Here is a 25,249-nt window from a genome sequence, read left to right on the forward strand (position 1 = left end):
AGAGGTATTCAATTTTTTTGTCTGGCAAATCCTCAGCTGTATTCCACATAAAAGAAAATGAAGGAAATTGGAAATCATTGCCAGAGGCTACTTATAAGCTGAAAGTTCAAAGATTTCAATGGCCTCATACGTAGTCGCATTTTTTTTTCTTTCTCATTTTGCAAAATGGGAAACAACATTATGCTTTCCCAACCATGCCCTCTAAATAGCTCCATCAGGCTCACTGCCAGCCCCTGGAGACCTTAAGACAGAGTCCATACTTCTCTTTCCTTAGTTCCTAGGGGCCTCTAGCCAGCTCGCTTCTCTTGACTCTTATAGGCATCAGTTCTCCTCTGAAACATACATCATTTCTTTTTTGGCACAAACATATACCCATTTCTTTAATGTTTGAACCACTGTCATTCCTTGGCAGTAGCACTCAACAGTCTCTTCCAAAACATCAGACGCTCAGTTGATGGTCCTTAAATGTTCCCCTGTCACCCTATAAACTACTAGAAATTGCCACAAACCTAAGAATCAGCTGAACTCAACTTTGGAACCTCAACTTATACTAAAGACTGATGTTAGTGCAACAAAGTGAAAGTACATAGAGTACAGAGATAATATTGACATTTTTATAAATAAAAGTAGAATTTTAAATAATGTAGTGAGTGACAGGGTAGGCAGAGTACCACGGACACCTGTGAAAGGTGACATCTAAGGCGTCACCTTAGAAACAGAACATTTTCACTCTGTATAATAGGCTCCAATACACAAGCAACCTTTAGTTGAAAGACATGATGAAATGCCCTTTCCATAAGGATAGGATTCAAATACATTTTCAGGTTTAGTTCTTTTTTCACTCAGCTTGTTATGGCATGGCCTTTTAAGTGGGATGGATTTTTTTTTTAATAATAAATTCTAAAAAGATCAAGAAAATTTTGCCTCAAATAATGTAATCCTGAGACTACAAAATGTTAAGCTTTATAGATTTCTAAGTGGTCAGGAGGTGGTTAAATAATTCCAGTAACTGTATAACTTGGGGCTTTCTAGGTGGCATTAGTGGTAAGAGAACCCACTTGCCAATGCAGGAGATACAATAGACAGGGGTTCAGTCCCTGGGTGGGGAAGAACCCCTGCAGTAGGATGTGGCAACCCACTCCAGGATTCTTGCTTGGAAAATTCCATGGACAGAGGGGCCTTGTGGCCTACAGTCCATGGGGCTGCAAAGAGTTGGACACAACTGAGTGAATGAGCAAGTTATACAACTGTATAACTTGTGGTAAATAATTCAACATTTTCAGAGACTTAAGAGGAATTTCAAATTTTACAAAATAAAAACATCAATAGCTAAAAAGAATATTAAAAATATAAAATAGAATTTAAATTTATAAAATAAAATAAAATTTAGAAATAAATCATACTTGTACCAAACCATTGGTTAGAGAAATAAATTGCTTTATTTAATCAATGTATATACGGGCTTCCCTAGTGGCTCAGATGGTAAAGAATCCACCTGCAATGCAGGAGACCTGGGTTTGATCTCTGGGTTGGAAAGAACCCCTGGAGAAGGGAATGACAACCCACTCCAGTATGGCTACCCACTTGCCTGGAGAATTCCATGGACAAAGGAGCCTGGAGGGCTACAGTCCATGGGGTTGCAAAGAGTTAGACTTGATTGATGACTAACATTATCACTTTCAATCAATACATACTAACCTGAGCTCAATTTCATAACATGATTTTTAATATTAATTATACTGAATGTATGGAGAAGGCAATGGCACCCCACTCTGGTATTACTGCCTAGAGAATCCCATGGACGGAGGAGCCTGGAAGGCTGAGGTCCATGGGGTCGCTGAGGATCGGACACGACTGAGAGACTTTACTTTCACTTTTCACTTTCATGCATTGGAGAAGGAAATGGCAACCCACTCCAGTGTTCTTGCCTGGAGAATCCCAGGGACGGGGGAGCCTGGTGAGCTGCCGTCTATGGGGTCACACAGAGTCGGACACAACTGAAGTGACTTAGCAGCAGCAGCAGCAGCAGCATACTGAATGTAAATCACCTAACTTAGGGATGGGACTCTCCAACATCTGGGCCAAAACTGCTCTGAAACCATGGGCATCCTGTAGTAAGATCAGAGGCTTCCAAGTCTTTTCCATCCATTCTCACTTTTTCTCACAACCACATTTAAAAAATTACAGACAAAATTCTGTATCTACAGAAACTAAAGGGCATTCCATTTTTTCCAGTGCTGTCCTGCATTATCGTGCACCTGAAGCCTAAACTTTTTGAAAAATTATTATTCAAAATTACTGCTTTCTTATATTTCTAATGCACAGATAGTAAGACCTCTTCATCGGAAGATTCTGTTTCTTCCACAATAAGCTCTAGTCATGGCAAGTGAGGAGTATTTCCACACAACATTCTGAGTTACATTCGATATTGAAATGGTACACAATTCTTTATCCCTGAGGGACCACAAACAGTCCTATAAACTTATCTTAGATGATATTAAAAAAAACTCTTAAAAATGGCATTCTCAATTTGTGGGAGCTGAGACTCCATTGGTCATGCCACGTGTATGGAAAATGATCTTTGGAGTTTCATTTAATCCAAAGAAAAACACAGCAGATATTCTACCCACTCTCTAGAGGAAAGGACATACCATCTACTCTGAGGCAGGCAGAATAAACCACAGATACAAAGGCAGTGTGTTGAACAAGCCCCTAAAGTACCAAGCTCACACAACCTCAAAAGTGAGAAAAGGTTAGCTTTGAGTTACATATGAATAAAACAATCAAGTTTTAAAGCTTTGCCAATTTTTGCTTAAAAAGGTAAAAAGAGCATAACAAATTAATGAGCTCACAATGATTTTGGAGAAAAAACTATTTGATAAGCTTACTGTATACTCCATGTAGACAGGCAAACCTTAATCATGTCGTGTCACATATTATTTTTCTATTTTCTATATAGGAATGATGAACACATTTAAAAATTTCATTAAAGTTAACACACTGATAGTACAGACATATTAAAGTGTCGTTTTTTAGAAAAAATTGTCTAGTATTAGAGATTCAACATGACCAACTTAATACATCTATAATATAGTCAAATAAGTCATAAATCACCCAGGAGACACTTAAAATAATTCTTTTAACACTTAAAGACTGAAGGAAAATGAACATACATCAATAAATAGGAGGAAATGTGCCAATAATCTGATACAAATGGAATAAAGTGGCCAGTGAATCTAATTTTTTTTAGTAGAGCATATTAGAAGAAAAAAAATACACTGTGTGTTTTTAATCTATTTTAAAAATTGTGCATGGGACAGAGGCCAAAAAATAAAAAAACAAATAAATAAGGGGCTTGAGAAAACTAGGATTAAAGAGTATAGGTAAAATTATACAGAAAGTGACTTACAGGGAAGGAAAAGAGCCTGTAGCAAACGTCATCTGTTCTGGAAACCCACAAGTTATTGAGGTTATGACAGTTGACTACTAAAATGACTCAGTTCTCTACATGCTTAAAGTTTATGAAGAGACTCCAAGTATATGGTCTCTGAATTCCAGATCTTACAGTTTACTTACAACTTTCTATTATGGATGGTGGAGTAAAGGGATTGAAAATGTTTTATGTTCAGTTATTGTATGAGAAACATTAAAAAGTCATCTATCTTATTGTAAAAGGATAAGTTCTTTTAATTGATGAAAAATTATAATAAAATATCTAAAGCATTAAATGAATCTGGGTTTAATAACATACAGGCTCTACTGAAGACCTTCAGAACATCTCAAAGTCTGTTTGCTTTTAGTGGATAAATTATATTCAGTGTTATATCTGAGAGTTCCACAGCTCAGACAATGCTCAATCCTATCTTTTTGAACATTGATTCTAGTAGCAAAATACTGAAAGATGTTTTATCAAAAATATAAACAATTTTTTTTACTTTTATTTTTTAATTTAATTTTATTTTTTAACTTAGCACTGAAAAAGAAATTTCCAGTCTAAAATTCCAAAATTTGTATTTGAATGCTTTTATTACGGGTGGGGGGGGTGCGGGGGGGGAATGCTTTTTCTAACTAGACACATTTTTTTTTTCTTTGAAATGAAGACTATCTCATTTCATTAAGTTAAAATCCTCCTTGTTCTCTGGATATTTATATAAGATTTTCTTCTAGCTCCTTTTAGAGTTTAGCTTGAATGAAATAATCATTGACTAATAGTGTCCATAAAATCAGAGAATCTTTGAAATTATTAATTAACATATACATGTTCACATTAGATACTTGATATGAAATGCTAAGAACAGTGCCTAGAAAATTAAATATTAGCTATTATATTTACTGCTGCTAGCTGCTAAGTCGCTTCAGTCGTGTCCGACTCTGTGCGACCCCACAGACGGCAGCCCACCGGGCTCCCCCGTCCCTGGGATTCTCCAGGCAAGAATTCTGGAGTGGGTTGCCGTTTCCTCAGTGCATGAAAGTGAAAAATGAAAGTGAAGTCACTCAGTCATGTCTGACTTGTAGCAACCCCATGGACTGCAGCCCACCAGGCTCCTCCGTCCATGGGATTTTCCAGGCAAGAGTAATGGAGTGGGGTGCCATTGCCTTCTCCCACTCCAGTACTCTTTACTATTTTTCCACAAAAAGTAAATCACATTAATACAGGCAGTGAGCTATGTTTCAGACGTTCAGTCACAAATTGAAGTGCAAATTGGCACGGTACAGACTACTACAAATGAAAATGTATATCCACTGATACAGGAAATGTGGAAAGATGTCTCAAAAATGCGAAAAAATGACTAAGCTTTCAAGGAAAGAGATTTGATCAGATACTATTTCTTTATTTGAATTCTTTACCAGAACTTCTTCTCATCAAATAACAATGAAAGAATATAAACAATTATGAGGTTTTTCTTCCACATTTTACATTATTAAGAAAAAACAGCTCATTCATCTTTCAAAGGATCTCTCTAATGGAGAAAATAAATTGCATTTAAAAGAGAAAATATTTACCAAAACACTGAAATTTCTATTATTAATTAGTGGGAAATAATAACTAGCAAAATTTTTTAATTCTCTCACCTTTACTTAAGAATAAAGTAAAAACACACATGCTCCATAATAGGAGGCAATGTGAACAACATGTTTTATCTTCCTAAAATCATTCCCAGGGATCGATTCCACAAAATGGCTCACTTTTGTAGAGGTAAGTGTACTATAAGATTATTACTTCTCTGGTGATAGAAATTTAAGTCCAAAAACATTAAGCAACTTAAACAATGTGCTCAAATGTCTTTCTTTTGGGAATTCTGGTTACACACAATAGTAATGTTCTGATGTGTTGACATGTCTTAATACTTTAGGAACACACATCATTTAAAACAACAGGATTTTTTCCTTTACTCTCTGATCTCAGACTTGCTCACATTGTAATTTAATTCCCCAGTGACTATATACTCAGGCCCTAATAAACAGACTTTCATCTGCGACCAAAGGTAAATTTTCCACTCACAAGTGAAGAGAAATGGCTATCTTGTTTTTCTTTCCTTTTATTTTCACAGAGCAAAAAAGTAAGTTTCTTTCAGATTAAGAAAATCTAAGACAATGGACACCATTTGAGCAGAGAACACATTGGAAAACATGAATTATTTTTATAATGTCAGCTCATCCACAGCTGTGCCACCTGTTAATATGGATGCCGTCCAAAGGGATTCTGAAAATAAGCCAGGCAGTCTGCCTTCGATGGATGAAAAAGAAAACTGCCAAGCATTTTGCATACTTGTGGCAGTGGGGGGTGGGGGAGGCAGGGAGGATGCTAAGTGTAGAGGACAATGGAGGCCAAAACTGACAAAATGGAGACATTTCCTGTATCCTAGGAATCCCACATGTACCACTGCCTTTGAGACTCAAGAATAATTAATTTCTAAGAAACAAACTTTAAGATTTTTTTTGATGTGAACATTTTAAAAGTCTTTATTGAATATTATAATATTGCTTATGTTATAATTTTTTGGCCATGAGGCACACGGGATCTTAGCTTCCTGACCAGGGATTAAACCTGCATCCCCTGCATTGGAAGGTGAAGTCTTAACCGCTGGACCACCAAGGAAGCTCCCTCCAAGAACCATTTTGAAGTCATCACTCTACCTACATTCTGCATCAGCATACCATACCCATATCTCGGTCCACCATACTGTTCTCAGTTTCCTTAAATATTTAAGATCAAGTTTCAGTTCAATGAGTTAATGACATAACTATATTAAGCACTTTCATTTTAAAGTGAGGTCTTCCCTGGTGGCTCAAATGGTAAAGAATCTGCTTACAATGCAGGAGACTCGGGTTCAAGCCCTGGGTAGGGAAGATCCCCTAGAGAAGGAATTGGCAACCCACTCCAGTATTCTTGCCTGGAGTATTCCATGGACAGATGAGCCTGGCAGGCTACAGTACATGGGATTGCAACAAGTAGGACATGACTGAGTGACTAACTTTTTCCCCCCATTTTAAAAGATGAATACACTCACTCTAATGATATGGTTGGACTATAAAGAAAGCTGAGTGCCGAACAACTGGTGCTTTTGAACTGTGGTGTAGGAGAAGACTCTTGACAGTCCCTTGGATTGAAAGGCGATCCAACCAGTCCATCCTAAAGGAGATCAGTCCTGAATATTTATTGGAAGGACTGATGTTGAAGCTGAAACTCCAATACTGTGGCCCCCTGATGTGAAGAGCTGACTCATGTGAAAAGACCCTGATGCTGGGAAAGATTGAGGGCAGGAGGAGAAGGGGACGACAGAGGATGAGATGGCTGGATGGCATCACTGACTCAATGGACATGAGTTTGTGTAAACTCTGGGAGTTGGTGATGGACAGGGAGGCGTGGCGTGCTGCGGTTCATGGGGTTGCAAAAAGTAGGACACAACTGAGTGACTGAATTGAACCGAACTGGATGATATGGTAAAAAACTGACATATATCCTCTGTCCTAACGTGATGGTGTTGCTTGTGTTACTGAGCATGCAGGTCTCAAAGATAAGTAGCACCACAGTTAGAAAAAACATAATTAGCTGCAGAATCAGTGGAAATAGAAGATGACAATTCTATTTACATTCTGTTCTAAAACATTAAATCTAAACTACAGAAGTCACAATACCCAGGGAAATGCATAAGTTCTGGGAATATTTACTAAATTTTATGAGATATATACATAATTTTTCCCCCTGACAGGCATCTTAGAACCACATTTGATAACAACATGAAGTTAACTTCTGAAAGTGCAGCAAACACCAGTAAAGCACAGCTGTCAAATCACAGAACACAGTTTTCTTATGTTCTTTATAAAATCTGAATCTCTAAACTTCTAGCTTTTGTCCAAAGGCAAAGATGGCATCTGCTGATGCTTGTTGAGAATTTTGTCCACTTGGTACTACTGTCTATGCAAGGCAAACTCCTGTTTTCAAGGGTCTACAAGGAGCTGACATCCAAAAAGCAAAAGGGGGCTAATTAATTCCTCCATTTCCATGACTGTTTAAAGCTTTTTGATGATGTTATTATTTTCCTAGTCTCAGGTCTATGGATTTCAATGTCAAACCATTGAAGATTCCAATTCTATTAATAAAGCAGACATTTTTGACTCATGCTGGTTCTTTAATTTCTCTTGCAATGGTTCTAAAATTATTTTACTACCAATGTTTACTTGGTAAGTTTTAGGGTGAACTAATCAAATTGCCAACATCCACTGGATCATCAAAAAAGCAAGAGAGTTCCAGAAAAACATCTATTTCTGCTTTATTGACTATGCCAAAGCCTTTGACTGTGTGGATCACAATAAACTGTGGAAAATTTTGAAAGAGATGGGAATACCAGACCACCTGACCTGTCTCTTAAGAAACCTATATGCAGGTCAGGAAGCAACAGTTAGAACTGGACATGGAACAACAGACTGGTTCCAAATAGGAAAAGGAGTATGTCAAGGCTGTATATTGTCACCCTGCTTATTTAACTTCTATGCAGAGTACATCATGAGAAACGTTGGGCTGGAAGAAGCACAAGCTGGAATCAAGACTGTGGGGAGAAATATCAGTAACCTCAGATATGCAGATGACACCACCCTTATGGCAGAAAATGAAGAGGAACTAAAGAGCATCTTGATGAAAGTGAAAGAGGAGAGTGAAAAAGTTGGCTTAAAGCTCAACATTCAGAAAACGAAGGTCATGGCATCTGGTTCCATCACTTCATGGCAAATAGATGGGGAAACAGTGTCAGACTTTATTTTTGGGGACTCCAAAATCACTGCAGATGGTGACTGCAGCCATGAAATTAAAAGACGCTTACTCCTTGGAAGGAAAGTTATGACCAACCTAGATAGCATATTCAAAAACAGAGACATAACTTTGCCAACAAAGGTCCGTCTAGTCAAGGCTATGGTTTTTCCAGTGGTCATGTATGGATGTGAGAGATGGACTGTGAAGAAAGCTGAATGCCACAGAATTGATGCTTTTGAACTGTGGTGTTGGAGAAGACTCTTGAGAGTCCCTTGGACTGCAAGGAGATCCAATCAGTCCATTCTAGAGGAGATGGGTCCTGGGTGTTCTTTGGAAGTAATGATGCTAAAGCTGAAACTCCAGTACTTTGCTACTCTTCACCTCATGCGAAGAGTTGACTCATTGGAAAAGACTGTGATGCTGGGAGGGATTGGGGGCAGGAGGAGAAGGGGATGACAGAGGATAAGATGGCTGGATGGCATCACCGACTCGATGGACATGAATTTGAGTGAACTCTGGAAGTTGGTAATGGACAGGGAGGCCTGGCGTGCTGCAATTCATGGGGTTGCAAAGAGTCGGACACGACTGAGCGACTGAACTGAACTGAATTGATCAAATTATAAAAATAAAATGATGAGGGAAAAACTCAGAATTGCCCAGCATGTGATCGACAGTAGCGGCAAGTTGATGGTTAAGTATACAATGAGTGTACATTTGGTTCATTTGCCACTTAGCAGGTTAAACTTGGGAAACAGTTCTTAACATTAAGTCCCTCTGTATCAGATTCCTAAAAGGATCTAGACATCTGTTTTATTTAGAGGTCTTTTGATGGCCAACAGAAATTCACTCAGATTAGCTGGGGGCTGGGCAGCACAGTCACTGCACAGACACATGGAGGGATAAAGAGACTCTGCACACACGGAGAATCATCTCCTGATCTCGGGAGAGGAGTCTCATTGACCCAGCCCCTCTTTCTGGAGTCAAAACTTCTAGGTCATAGGTTGCTGGCTCACCGGGGACTAGATGCCCTTGGTGAAGCTGTTTCACATCTGGGCAAAAAAAGCCAAAGCTGGTGATAGGGAACAGCCATGAATGCTGCGCTTGGTTGATTTGTGAGGCATTGGGTGCATCTTAAGTGGAATCACTAAGAAGGGGGTGTGGCAGGCAGGTCATTTTGAGATCTAATGCGATTCGGGGTGCATTTGAAAGTCAGACCCTGGCCTCCTCTGTCTGACTGTATCGAACCCCAGCTCTTTCTACATGCTACTCTGAGACTTTGGTCCAGTTAATTAACCTATTTGATTTTTAGTTTTCTCAATATTAGTACCAACAAAGGTCATGGTGACGAGTCGATGAGGTAATCTATGCTAAAGTCCCTAGGCCACTGTCTGGCACTGAAATCGCAGGGTAATTTAAGTTGACCAATATCATCCAGTTTCACAGCTTGAAGCCGACTCTCTCCTCATTCATTACAGTGGTGTCTCTTCTCCAGGAGGACATCTGTCTAAGGAAGGGTTCGGCCCCAAAGTCATCCGGCAAGACAAAAATAACCCTAGTCAAGAAAAGGTCTGATACAGTAGCTGCAGACAAATACTGTTTGACTCTAGGTAGGAGGTACCTGAAAGTGAAGTGAAAGTGAGAGTCGCTCAGGCGTGTCCAACTCTTTGTGACCCCATGGACTATACAGTCCATGGAATTCTCCAGGCCATTATACTGGAGTGGGTAGCCTTTCCCTTCTCCAGGGGATCTTTCCAACCCACGGATCAAAGCTAGGCCTCCGCATTGCAGATGGATTCTTTACCAGCTGAGCCATAAGGGAAGCCCAAGAATACTGGAGTTGGTAGCCTATCCCTTCTCCAGAGGATCTTCCCAACCCAGGAATTGAACCGGGATCTCCTGCATTGCAGGCAAGATTTTTTACCAACTGAGCTATTAGGGAAGCCTTAGAATAGTTAAATTCATAGAGTTAGAAAGGATACTAGTAGATGCCAGCGGGTAAGTGGTGGGGAAGGGGAATGGTGACTTAGTTTTTAATGGGTACAGAGTTTCAGTTTACCAAAGTTAAGAATTTGGAAGATGGATGATGGTGAGAGCTGCACAATAATAATGTACTTAGTGCCACTGCAACGTACAGTTAAATATAGTTAAAACAGTATGTTTTAGATATTATGTGACTCTTACCTCAAAAAACATTTTTTTTAAGGTTTGAAAAGATTTTATCAGCCCATAAATATAGTATACATGCTTTTCTGATGTGTATACTTTAATGGGGATATGTGTGTATACATGTCCATGTAAAGTGTATAATTATGAGCAGATATGTCAAATATAATTGTACAATGTTGTTGATTATGAGATACACATTACAACTAAACTTGAAAAAAAAAAAAAGATCTGTGCGCTGTCCTTTCACTGAGATACTCCTGCTGGTTTTAGTAAGTTAAGGAGATGCTGATGCCTTATGTCAGTGGTGCCAGGCCAAGGATGAATAAGGATCATTAAGCAGTGGCCATGTGATGAGTGTTGAGATAAGGAAGCCAGGCTATTCCCACGGGGTTTGATCTTCTGTGTCCTCAAGTGACCCAGTCTTTCAGGGTCACCAAGGATTGATTCTCAGAGGAAGTCAGTGGTGGACTCTGTTCAACCAGAGAAGTTGACAGGTATTAACATGCTGCTGGTTAATTATGCTAGAAAAACATGGTGAATAATACTGAGGCTGTTACCTTTTGGGCTGATCAAACATTCCTGGTACATGTAATTTTAAGGCTTTGTTTCATATGATGTTCCTGTTCCAAAAGGAAATCAATCAGGTTTTGGCTGTTTGGAACAGTCCTGCCAATTAATGAAGATTCCAACTTGCTTGCTCTTCCTGTTCATTGCTCCTTTCTTTTTATCTCTATATAACCACTCACTTGTTCTAATCATTGATTTATCAATGACGATCTCTGTGTGTGCGTGATAAGTCACTTCAGTTGTGTCCGACTCTGCGACCCTATGGACGGTAGCCCTCCAGGCTCTCCTATCCATGGGGTTCTTCAGGCAAGAACACTGGAGTGGGTGGCCATGTCCCCCTCCAGGGGATCTTCCTGACTCAGGGATCAAACTCTCATCTCTTATGTCTCCTGCATTGGCAGATGGGTTCTTTACCACTAGCGCCACCTGGGCAGCCCTGACATTCTCTGTGACCTCTCCTAATTCATAATGTGTTCAGTGAGGTTATCGACAAAGCCATGGTTAGTCACTTGGTGGGCCACACATTCTCGCTAATACACTAATGATCAGACACCCTCAAATCATTTACTTCTCTTACCAGAGGACTGGACAAAATGTTCCAGACATAGTTAAATATCTACAAGTTATAAATGTTTACCTTTTAAATCTTTGTAAAAAGAAAAACACAGGTCTTCATGCACTTCGTTCAACTGTCCATGGTAACTGAAGCCCTTGTTGCTAGATCTGGTGACCATGTATCTCGACGTTTGCTGACAGTGATGCTGGGCTTATGATGGCTGCATGTAAGGGCCAAGTTCAAAGAAGCCTCTTTCGTTTTCTTTCTTGTTTTTTTTCCCTCTGATACCAGAACACTGTTGCTTTGATTGAACTTGAGATAAAATAACTGATTTCATTTAGAGGGCATGTTTTACAAAAAAACATATTAATATTTACTTAAAACAGCAGACTCACTCTCAGCACAATAAGACACTCACCTTTGGGAGGTTGGCAGACATGGATGGAGCAACAGATTAATGACCCACATTTCAGTTTCACACCAAGACAGGGACTCACTGAGCAGAACGGCTGGTGAAGTCACCCCCTTATTACTGTTCTCCTCCCGAACTGAACATATAGAGTTAAATCAGTGAAAGTGTCATAGGACTGTTTTCAGTGCCTTTTATAGAGTAAGTGAGAAAGGGAGGTCTCATTTAGAAGAAAAATACCTTTCTTATGGAAGATTGTTTTAAGTCCTTAAGTATCAACTCTATTCTTTTTCCAAACATGTTTATGAAACCACCAACTTCCACTTCACATGGAAGTTGCATTTGGAAGACGACATGACTAAACATTGACATGAATGTAAGTCCTTTAAGAATGTAACAGGAAAGAACAGATTTTAAATAGTTAAGAAAGGACAGAAAGGCCTCTTTCAAATCCAAGAGAATTCTCTGATATCTGAATCATTATTTAAAAAATCCAATTAATGGGAAACAGGATAACAGTTACGGTAAAGTGTTGCCATAGTTTAAGGGGATGGATCACTAAATCTGTCTACCTGAACTCTTGAAAAATCTCTAACGATTTTTATCTGCTTGTCAAGGAACTGCAACTTAGATTTCATCACATTGCCTCCTGCTCCCACACAAGTAGAAAGAACATTTATATTCAACTATAACAGTCTAACAACAAACTTATATAGGAAAGGTGTCATAAGCATAACTGAAAGGAAAGGAAGATCAGGAATGAAGAAAATTAAACCTCTCTTCCTTCAGTAAGAGGAAAAAAAAAAGCTTAACCACAGATATTTACTTCTGTATCTCAGTATACTTATAGATCACTATACGACATTTAATTTTATTGTTTTCCACTGCTGTTCCTAAACAAAACATGCACATCTATGGTAAAAAGAACCCACTGAGACAGGAGCAGGTGCTCGTCACATCACCACTACCCCGACCTCAATGAATGAATGATTTTCAGTGGTGTTACTGGAGAAAAAAACATCACAACTAATTACATCATTTCTCTTGGTTCCTACATCCACCAAGGCATGCTCAAACATGCTCAGACATACTCAACCTGTTACCACAATCCATGGTTTCTCTCAAGATTTCACTTAGTGTAATGAATATAATTTCTCTATTTAAAATGATAAACTTCTATTTCCTTAAATGGAATGACTGGCCAAGAAGCAATCTTCTCATGTGCTATAACAAGGTATTAACATAAGGCATTTTATTCCTAAAATAAGGTAATCAATTGAGAAGCCTTTTAAGGATGAAAATTAGGAAAATTCGCCATTTCATATCACTGATGAACACTTATTCTATTAGTTCACATAGTAAAGGTAGTTGAGGATTTTTTTTTAATTTAAAAACATATCATATGATACCTATATAGATTATTGTGTTTCTGTTACAGAGTATCATTATCAAGTGTGCTAATGTCTAAAATTTGGGTACTGGTTTATTGCCTTTCTCTACTGTGTCTATAAAACCTTCATTTATAGAATGTCTCTGGTTATATATATGTGAGTACGTGTATGTGTGTGTAAAAAAAAAACCATTAAAGCTGAAAGGTTCAAAATAATGAAAAAAAAATCACTGTATTTCCACTCTATTTTATCATGTAAACTAAAATAATGCATTTGTGTACAATCGAAATCAAATTTGAGAGCTGAATCTTTTCCATACTGCTCTTAAATATAGCCTTTAAGTAGTTTTACCTGTTTGCATCCTAAGAACACAAGAGTATTTGCTATAACATTACATAAGCCTTGAAGAGACAGGAGAGAAAACGCTGCCAATCCTGGGGTAAAAGCCACAGTTCCCTCCAAAGCTACCCTTGAGACATACACAAATTCTAGAGTGTTGGAATCATTTAAAATTGCTGATATTTGGCCATTTCAACCTTAAAAAAATGACAATTTCACTTAAACAGCCAGATATACCTAACAGGCATAGAAAATGCATCTGACGATATCCTCGACAATTATTATGCAGAAGTTGGTGACAATCAACTCTACAGAAATGAAAACCTTAACATCAGCGTACGCTCTGAAAATTTATGAACCTTTGCTCCATCTTTATTAAATTTCAACTGCATCCGTGCAAAGAAAAAATGGATTTTTTTTTTTTTTACAAAGGTACACCAATGAAAATAAATACCCTCTCTGTCTTTGTTCTATCAGATGTCCATCCAAAGGTCGTGATTACGGTCACATTGCCAGATTTTTAACTACATCTAGCTCCCAATATTGCATTTGTGGCTCACACCAGGAATCCCTTGACCCAGCTCGACAAGCGTGAAAACATGAAATAAATGAAGATTAACAAAGACAGGTCTAAGGGACAGCTTGCACCAATACCGCAATGCCCTCATCACTAATACTCGACTCTGCATTGGGGTACTTATATCTGAAAGATTTGCAAATACTGACAATGTTCACGCCAGACATGACTGCAAGTGGGGAACAGGCTGAAGGGGAAATAAAAAGAAATGCCTTCCAAGAGAGAAACATTCATTAGCCTCCCTGGCAAGTGCCTAAAGCAAACAAGGAAACTGCAAAATAATGCCTTCGTTACAAATAAACCCTTTCGAGCACAGTACCTTTTTGTGTCTGCCCCTCTTCCATATTCTCTTCCATGGCTACCTTTCTTCAGTAGAATCTGGTACACGGAATTAATCAAAAGCTCAATTAGATGGAGGAAAAGCAAGTGATTTCTTTTTTTTTTCCCTTGGGAAGCTCCCCCAGCAGTGGCTTGGGTAAGTCCTCGGAGCTTAGCTCAGGCTCCCTCGCGCCTCTTGTTTGCTTGGAGACAGGCTGTCAAGTGCAATTTCATTCAAATTACTCTTCCGTGAAGATTATCAATTTTTCTTCTCAAAGCTGCCCATTGTGTACCACTGTAAGCAGGTATTCAAAGCAAAGAGCCTGAGAATTTTGGGGGGAAATCTGGTCTGAATCCCAGTGGCAGAGACTCTAGGACTCGAAAGGCTTGCTTTGCATTTCAAATGGGGAAAAGAAATTGAGGTTTGTATTGAAATCTGGGCTTTAAATGGGAAGCAGGCTGAGCTGGGAACAGATGGAGGGGTGTCCTCCTAACAGGAAGCAGACCACCAACCCACAATTCCCCCTCTCTGCCACCAGAGTGGGAAAGCCCAGCTCCCCGTGGGTTCTTTATGCTGCAAGCTTGCTCCTCACCCAGTCAGATACCTTGCGAAACTGCGTTTTCCTGTTCTCTCCTCCCCAAGTATCTGGTTAATTTGATTTAAAAGTGCCAAGACAGGATGCAATTATACCATCTCAGGGTTTATCTCTAAGAGGTTATGATGGAGAGAGGACTTGCAAGCTCACAGCTCTCAGATTTAAAAAGATAGAGAAGTATGGTTTTCAAAATAAGGAGTATAAACCTTTAAGCCTGAAAGATATGTTTAAGTCATTATTTCACTTCAGAGCCACGAGACTCTTAAAGGGAAGGGACAGAAACTGAAATGTCTGTAGAAAGAAATCGATGGATGACTTTGTAATCTATCGTGAGGATTTTCGCCCACAAAAACTGATTTGAAATGGGAATCTCTTGAAAGAGAATTGCTTCAGAGGGTCGTCATTGGGGAAGCAGAAGGAACAAATTCTAGATAAGGAACGACAGGATAAGCAATTTATAATGGGATTCTGCAGTCTGGTTTGGAATGCAAATCACAGTGCTGCAGTCTGGCAATAAATTAGCATTTGTACTTCAGTCTAGTGAGTGACAGGGCACGATCCACCAGTCTCAATACTTCACAAAAAGTAGAGGAAGAAAATAAACAGTACCCCTTTCTAGGGGGCATAAACCTTCCTAGAAGATAAAGGGAGGAAGAAGCCTTGTCTCCGTCTCCATCTTTTAATAAGCAAGCACACAGAGACGCACACATATGTGCACACACACAACTAATTCCTTACCTTTCATGAAAAATAATTTGCCTCCTAACCATCCACAGTATATGTTTCTCATATTACAACACATATTTAACATACATTATTTAAAGTGGGTCAGTAATATGTTCCATACCACCCTCAAAACCATGACAAAAGCCACTCTTGAACAGAAAAGCAATTCTCATACAACATTTCACTTTATTTCTCATTATTTCTCCTAAAAGAATGTTTAGCCTTCTCACTTCTACGATCATTCGCTATTTATTTTCTCTAGTCAAATAATTTTAACCTAAAGGTAAATATAATTCAAATAAATCAAAAACTCATCTCCTCCAAATAGGTTTCAATTTGTATTCAAGGGTTCATGAGAGAGCTGCTTGCTCAGGGCACGGACTGAAAGAAGGAAATCATGAGGGAAATCAAAGAGGCAAATCAGAGCAGCATCCCTGCTTCCACTTGTCCCCAGGCTGACATAACCTGGCGAATAGTCAAAACAGAATGAAGCATCACTTCTCATTAATATTCTCTATTCATTTAATACCACAGGAATCATCAGTGAAACAAATCATTAAGAGTAACAGCAGTAGAAAGAATAATGCCACCTGAAATTTTCAGAGCTCTTTACAATCCACAACGCACATGCATTAACCCATTTGCAAAACAGAGAGGGAAAGTGCTGTCTTCTCCCCATTTTATGTTGGAAAAAACTTAGACTCAGGGAGACCCAGGGACTGGACCAGTAAACAACCAAGGAAGTCTGAGATTCCATGTCAGCAATTCCTCATCTAATGCTCTGAGCCACGGCAGCTTTATCCCCTCGTGAGTGTCCTCGGCACCTTCACAAGTCAGACTCAGTCCACAGTTTCACCATGTGAACCAAGGGAAAGATGTGGAAGGGAGACAAAAAGAAAACTGTAAGAAATCTTCACTGGGCAAAGGTAGATGGAAAAGTTACTGTAACTTATTTCCCTTCTGGAAACTTTGCAACAGAGCAATAGATTCCTATAATGATCAACATTTTTGTCTGAAGTAGACTTTTTCATGCACAAATCTTTAAAAGAAAACATTAGCAATTTATACCAATTTTTCAAATATACAAAGAAGCACCTCTAGTCCAGGCTAAAAAGCCTCTTATGAGGAGAAACAAGCATGCACACAGCTTCCTTATGGCAATCACTTCTTAGAGAGTGCAGATTAATTTTTTTAATGTAGTAAAATAGATATAAAATGCACCATTTTAACCCTATTTAAGTGGACAGTTCCATGGCATTAAGTACATTCATGCTGTTATACAACCACCATCAGCATCCATCTCAAAAACTTTTTCACCTTCCAAAAGGGAAATTCTGACCCATTAAACACCTTAATTCCTTCTCCCCTGTTTGAGGGCAGGTGAGTTTCTAGGGCTGATTGGTGTGTTTAGAATTATTTTTTAAAGTCTTGTTTTCATTTAAACCAAATCTTTTGAACAAACAAGTAATTCAAAACTGTTTCAAAAAGAAAAAGAAACATAGTTGTCATTATTGTATTAACCTTATGAATTTGAAAATATACTTCCATGAACCCTAAGAATTGGCAATTCTCTGTTTTCTAGATTTTTTTTTAATTTAATTTTTAAATGTCTTTTTTTTTTTTTAACCATTTTGATCACATCGCATAGCATGTGTGATCTTAGTTCCCTAGCCAGGGATGGAAACCCATGCCTCCTGCATTGGGAATACAGAGTCTTAACCACTGGACAACCAGGAAAATCCCTATGTTGTATTTAAGACCTACAAGCTGAGATGACAAGATATCTCATCTAACATGCTTTCCATCACATCACATTATGTTTGCACACTCTATTTTCAGTAGATTAAAACATACAATATTTTATCAATGGGAGTTTAAAAATATGGTACTAAATGTTAAATATGATTTCCCTTTCAAATATTGCCTAAGAAATACTTGTGAAATATATGACTTTTTCCCATGTAAACTAGAAGACACAATTGCTCACTAAATCTAAACCTGCTGTGAGAAGATACTTTGCAAATAATACATTAGATAAGAAGTTAATATCCAAAATATGTATAAAACTCATAACTCAACAACAATAACAAAAGAAAAACCAATTTTTAGAGGAGCTGGATTGATGTTTTTCTAAAGAAGACATACAGATGGCCAACAGGCACATAACAAGATGCTCAGCATCCCTAATCACCAGGGAAATGCAAATCAAAACCACAATGAGACATCACCTCACACCTGTCAGACTGGTTATCATCAAAAAGGCAAGAAATAGCAAGTGTTGAGACCGATGTGAAGAAAAGGGAACTCTTACACACTGTTGGTAAGAATGTAAATTGGTATAGCCACTATGGAAAACAGTAAGACTATTCCTCAAAAAATTATGAATAGAACTACCATACAATGCTTATGAACTTATATGCAGAGTACATCATGTGCAATGCCAGGCTGGATGAATCACAAGCTGGAATCAAGATGAGTAGGAGAAATATCAACAACCTCACATATGCAGATGATACCACTCTAATGGCAGAAAGTGAAGAGGAACTAATGAGCTCTTTGATGAGGGTGAAAGAGGAGAGTGAAAAAGCTGACTTAAAACTTAACATTCAAAGAAATAAGATCCTGGCATCCAATCCCATCACTTCATGGCAAATAGAAGAGGAAAAAGTGGAAACAGTGACATATTTTATTTTCTTGGGCTCCAAAATCACTATGGATGGTGACTGCAGCCATGAAATTAAGACACTTGCTCCTTGGAAAGAAAGCTATGACACCTAGACAGCATATTAAAAAGCAGAGACGAGACTTTGCCGACAAAGGTCTGTATAGTCAAAGCTATGGTTTTTCCAGTAGTCATGTATGGATGTGAGAGTTGGACCATAAAGAAGGCTGAGACCAAATAACTAATGCTTTCAAATTGTGGTGCTGGAGAAGATTCCTTAGAGTCCCTTGGACTACAAGGAGATCAAACCAGTCAATCCTAAAGAAAATCAACCCCAAATATTTATTGGAAAGACTGATGCTGAAGCTGAATCTCCAATACTTTGGTCACCTGATTCAAAGAGCCAACTCATTGGAAAAGACCCCGATGCTGGGGAAGACTGAGGGTGGGAAGACAAAAGGGTGACAGAGGATGAGATGGTTGGATGGCATCATCAACTCAATGGACATGAGTTTGAGCAGACTCTGGGAGAGAGTGAAGGACAGGGAAGCCTGCCGTGGTGCAGTCCATGGGGTCCACAAGAGTCGGGCACAACTAAGTGACTGAACAACCACAATGATCCAAGCAATTTCACTTCTGGGTATTTATCTGAAGAGCATGAACACTCTAATTCAAAAACAAACATACACCCCTACATTTATCTTATCATTATTTACAGTAGCCAAGGTATGTAAAGCACCTGAGTGCCCACCAATGGGTGAATGGATGAAGAAAACGTGATACACACCTACGATTGAAACGCCATGGCTTAGGAGTTGATGGCAGAATGATACAGATATTTCATAAATGAAACTGTAAAACAAAACGGCAAGTGGAAAAGGAGTAATTGTGTGCCGTGTCTCTTTTACCAAGTGCTTGTTACAAGCACTGATTAGTGTAAAGACAGAAAAATTCAAGAGGAACACTATCTACACTAAGTTAATCCGTTCAAAATAGGAAAAATCAATTATAAGTATTTATTGTAAACCAAAGTTGAGATCCTCAAAGTTAGTAACTTTCTCTGGGTGACACACATTGTCAATTAAGGAACTGGGATTTGAATTTCGGTCTTTCTGATTTTACATTCACTCTCACAAGAAGATAAATCATTCAGTACGTGGTTACCACAGTCATAAGACATGTCATGTTACCATTTCTTCATTTTCGACTGATGTATTCATGTTAACACTAATGACAACAGACATAAATTATACCTTAGCTGAAAGATGAATTTTTTTGCTCCATTCATTTGAATCAAAGGTCAGCAATTTGGAAATCTCAGCCAAGCCCAACCTTACACATCACACTGGATATTGCAAATGACAAACCCTTAAAAATAAAGAACAAAAGGGGAATGTGTGTGTGTGAGAGAGAAAGAGAACAAGGAAGACAGAGAGGCTAACATAAAGCTTGCAAAGCTCATCAGAAGTTTTGAGTTTTGAAATACTGGTTTTAAATCTTGCTTTGAATGTTCCTGCAGACACAGATGATAGGAAAAATCCTTTGTGAAAGCTGATTACACAACATGGTGCATAAAGATATGATGAGGAAAAATCAGATTCAAGTCTTCTCAGCTTTATAATGAGCACTCTGGTCTTTTTGGTTATACATTAGACTGCAAGTCCTTTCATGGCTGAAAAAAATATACTGGCGTCTACTCTTACATTTCTGGAGAGCATCTCGGGTAATCTAAACATTCTTCTTATCTCAGAAAAAGAAGCTATGCACAGACTGACAACTTCTCTTCAAAATGTCGCCTGCCAATACATCTGAATTCAAGACTCAGGCAGGGCACAACAGGCTTGTCCCAACAGGCAAATCAGGATGAAAGACACTCCTTTCCTATGTCTAAGAGGGGTGAGTGATTTTATGCATTGTTCCTTTTTGGTGAGTTGTACATCTGAGATACTTAGGGGGTTCTTAGTCTTGAGCAAGACACCTTTGATCATGATCTAGTCTCCGTGAACTAGAAACGTAGAAGTGAAAGTGCTCAGTCATGTCCAACTCTTTGCGACCCCATGGCCTATATAGTCCATGGAATTCTCTAAGCCAGAAATCTGGAGTGGGTAGCCTTTCCCTTCCCCAGGGGATCTTCCCCACTCAGGGATCGAACCCAGGTCTCCCACATTGCAGATGGATTCTTTACCAGCTGAGCCACAAGGGAAACCCATGAATACTGGAGTGGGTAGCCTATACCTTCTCCCACGGATCTTCCCGATCCAGGAATTGAACCAGGGTCTCCTGCATTGCAGGCAGATTCTTCACCAGCTGAGCTATCAGGGAAGCCCTAACAGCTAAGTCCTTCATGCACCAGAAATAACCAGAAAACATCCTCCCAAGAGCTTTAATGGCAACGATGTAGGGTCTATTTGAATAACATACAACAGCAATGTGATATATAAGGAAGATGGACATACTCAAGCTTTCAAGCACCACAAGAAATTTACATCCTAAAAATTCCTTCATTCCACATGCACAGGTTAAATGAACCCTGGAGAGCACCCCTTGGTTCCAATCTGGTTATGCAACAGCCGCACACAATCCATCCATTTGTGACTATTCTTTAGGTTTTCTACAGGATGCTCCAGTCATCCCCAGCACCCCAATGCAGATGTCCAAGATAAATGCAAATCTATTTTTAGGATCTGATATTGCAGATATTAAGGGAAAACTGATGTCTTTCCTCCCTCCATTCCAATGCCTGAATTTCAATATCTTTTGTCTACAACATGTATTTGCCAAGTATCATACATTTTTTCCATTTTTAACATTCCAATACAAATTCTATTTCAATATATATTTCTCCTGCCTGTCACTGAGAGCAGAAGCCACAAGTTGCACGTGTTTTCTCTGTAATCTTTCATCCAATGAGGCTGAGGACAGACCTTTGAAATGACAGGCTTCCCAGGGGCCAGGTTTAGCACTTCTTACTTAGTTTTCTTGTTCAGTCACTAAGTTGTGTTTGACTTTTTGTAGCCCCATGGACTGCAGCACACCAGACTTCTCTGTCCTCCACTGTCTCCCAGAATTTGCTCAAATTCATGTCCATTGAGTTGGTGATACTAACCATCTCATCCTCAGCCTTCCCCTTCTCCTTTTGCCTTCAATCTTTCCCAGCATCAGGGTCTTTTCCAATGAGTCGGCTCTTCGCATTAAGAGGCCACAAGTACTGTAGCTTCAGCTTCAGAATCCAACGACTATTCAGGGTTGATTCCTTTTGGATCGACTGGCTTGATTTCCTTGCTGTCCAAAGGACTCTCAAGAGTCTTCTCTAGCACCACACTTGCAAAGCACCAACTCTTCAGCACTCAAACTTCTTTACAGTTCAATTCTCACATCTGTACATGACTACCGGGAAGGCCATAGCTTTGACTATATGGACCTTTGTGGGTAAAGTGATGTCTCTGCTTTTTAGTGCACTATCTAGGTTTGTCATAGCTTTCCTTCCAAAGAGCAAGTGTTTTTTAATTTCACGGCTGCTATTACTATCTGCAAAAGCATTTAATAAATACTTGTGTGGCAGCCACTGTATGCTAGGCACATTTTTATCTTTCTGATCATTTGCAATCTTGGGAATAACTAGTATTCCTACTGCACAGGTCATAAGATTTAGACTAAGAGAAGCAATTAATTTACAAGTTACATAGCTATGAAGAAGCAAAACTTGAATATAAAATCACTCAAAAGTTCACTGTTTTCATTATATTAAATGGCTCCATAGACAAAAGGAAGTGATTATTAAGCAATTCCAGAAAATAAAAGATATAAAAAATATATTGTAAAGTTTCTCTCATTTTTAAGTCTTAACATTTATAGGTAAATGAGTAGGATGTCCTTATAAATTTAGAAGTATTTTTTTTGTGTGCTGTGCTTAGTCACTCAGTCATGTCCAACTCCTTGTGACCCCATGGACTGTAGCCCACCAGGCTCCTCTGTCCATGGGATTCTCCAGGCAAGAATACTGGAGTGGGTTGCCATGCCCTCCTCCAGGGGATCTTCCCAGTCCAGGGATCGAACCCAAGTCTCCCACATCGCTAGGCATCTCTTATTGTATGACCTAGGTAGACCATGCAGAATAGTCAATATAAACTGTATCACTTACATTTTAAATGAATTTAAATTTTCAAGACGTTATCTTAAACTACAGGATGTTCAGTGGCATGTTGCCCAGACATAGGCTTTTCATTCATTAATTCATCAGCTATCTAATGAGTGCTTATTTTCCTCCAGATATAAATCTAACTTCTGGGGTAAGTTCGGTAGAAACATATGCTAGTTCCCTGTTCTTATTTACACTCTAGAAGAGGCTAAATAAATAGGCACATAAAAAAGACAGTATCAGGTTCTGATATGTGCAATGATGAAAATAAATAGGGTAATACATTAAAGGGGTTTCCCTCATGGCTCAGGGGTAAAGAACCCGCCTGCTAATGCAGGGAATGTAAGAGACATGGGTTCGATCCCTGGGTTGGGAAGACCCCCTGGAGGAGAAACTGGCAGCCCACTCCAGTGTTCTTGCCTGGAGAATCCCATGGATGGAGGGGCCTGACGGGCTACAGTCCACGGGGTTGCAAAAGAGTCAGACAAAACTTAGCGACTAAACAACAACAATACGCTAAAGAGTGTTCAAAGGGGCTCTGTAGCTTATGCTCCCAATATATGAGGTTCTTGAACATTATCCACAGCCGTAATAATAAATCTAAAAATCTCTAGTATGAAATGGTCATCAATAGAATTTTATTATTTATTAATTAGGAAGTAAAACAATGAAAGAGAGGTTTGAGCAATCAGCAGAGGGCATAAATATTATGTTTTCTGTCCAAATTGTATCTTTTATAATTGTTTGGATGTTGTGCAACGTAAAATTTTTTAAGTGGAACATTTTCAAGTCAGATTGAAGTCAAAGCTGTCATTGAGAAGAAAAAGTGGCTTATTGTATTCAATTTCAAAAACCATTTCCCAACAACCTGTATCTTGAGGCTTAGAACAACCTAAAATGTCACCCAATGCTGGAGTCCATTGTCTGTGTGTATGCACAGGTGTGTGTGCTCTCCTGTGTGTATGCACATGTGTGTGTGTCCTGCATCAGGATCAGGAATGAGACACAGGCTATCATATGTCCCATTAAAAAAAAAAAAAAAAAAAACCCTGCTTTTTAAATAGAATATTCAGGTGGCCATTCAGAATTTCTGTGTTGTTACAAGATTTGTTTCAACACTATGTTGACTTCGACTACATTCACTAAAAGGAGGTAGATACTGACATCTATAAAACTGAAATAGTACACAAAACTGGGTCCTAGAAGCAAGTGGTCACAAGCAGCTTCTCTGGACCGTCCAGAGAGAAGAGAATGCAAAATGTTCAATCTGTGCAGTGAAATCTAAAACACCTTTGGGAAGTCAACAAAAACAAGTTTCTCATGTCTCAAAAAATAGAGCTGCACACCAGTGTTCACTGCAGCAATATTTCCAATAGCCAAGATATTGAAGCAACCTAAGTTTCCATCATCAGATGATTGGATAGAGAAGACGTGGTACTTACACACAATGGAATGTTATTCCACCATTGAAAAGAATGAAATTCTGCCATTGCAACTACATGGATGGACCCAGAGGGTATTATGTTTAGTGAAATAAGTCAGACAAAGACAAATACGGTATTGCTTCACTTATATGTGGAACCTAAAAAACAGAATGAATAACTATGACAAAACAAACACAGAAAAAATAAAAAAAGATTTTAAAAATTAAAAAAAAGTTTTAAATAGAGCTTATGGAGATCCTTGTTAACGAAGCCATATTATAACCCCCCAGGTCCAAATAGATCAAATCATGCAACAATAAAATGCAGAGTCTTCTTAGTCTAAAACTAATAAGCTCTCTTAGTGATCTATTGCAATACTTCTATAGCAGGCATTCTGTCAGGTACCCTGCTTTCTGCTTACCGTACCACTACCTGCTATATGATTTTGGGCAAGGATGGTCTGTCTCAATTTCCTCAAATACAAAATGAACGTATTAACACTTGCTCTGTTGTCTTCTGACTGCACCAAGTGCCAGATACTGTGCTAAGTGTTTTATATACATCATCTCATTTTATCCCTCCAACATCTTCATAAGATAAGGCCTTCATCAGTTGAAGCCATTTAGTAGGTGATGAACACAGATGAAAAAGTTCTTCCAAAAATACAAAATACTGTACAAAAATAGTGTAATTATAACCATTGTTTAAAAATAAATATAACCATTGTTAGTAAAGTGTGCTGTATGAAAAATATTAGTGCTAGAGTGATATAGAAATTGCAAGTTGATAGCACATTCGTCCACCTGATACAACTCAGAAAAGCAATGCTAAACATTTAGGGACCATTATATGCCATTCACAACTCTTAGCACTTTGGGCCATACTTTAGCTCAAGAATCTTCAAAATAACCCTCCAAGCACACACTAATGTTATCCCCATTTTACAGATGTGGAAACAGAGGGAGAGAAAGAACTTGCCCCAGGGAACAATGCAAATGGCAGAGCTTGGCAAAGAGACCAGGCAGTCTGGTTTCTGATCCTGTGCTCTTAATTCTAGCACTAAACCACTCCTGTGAAGCAGGCTCCAGTGGATGCAAACCAAATAGCTGTTTACTCCCCAGGCTTAGGG

The 25,249-nt window shown here is 38.8% G+C and overlaps 1 protein-coding gene across 9 annotated transcripts in view; it reads right to left on the reverse strand.

Moving 5' to 3' along the window:
- GPM6A (glycoprotein M6A) overlaps window positions 1–25,249 on the reverse strand; it is a 256,966-nt gene that overhangs the window by 127,834 nt on the left and 103,883 nt on the right. The window contains exon 1 of one of the 9 annotated variants that reach the window (XM_086380975.1): window positions 14,576–15,169. The exons of the other annotated variants lie outside the window; for them this stretch is intronic. Coding sequence (XP_086237101.1) covers window positions 14,576–14,612 — 37 coding nt within the window. The 5' untranslated portion in view covers window positions 14,613–15,169. Of the gene's footprint in view, window positions 1–14,575; window positions 15,170–25,249 lie in introns of those variants that run through there. 9 annotated transcript variants of the gene reach the window in all.

This window comes from Bos grunniens, chromosome 27, assembly GCF_055505025.1.
Source record: "Bos grunniens cultivar Pamir isolate PY7600 chromosome 27, Bosgru_T2T1.0, whole genome shotgun sequence".
NCBI lineage: Eukaryota > Metazoa > Chordata > Mammalia > Artiodactyla > Bovidae > Bos > Bos grunniens.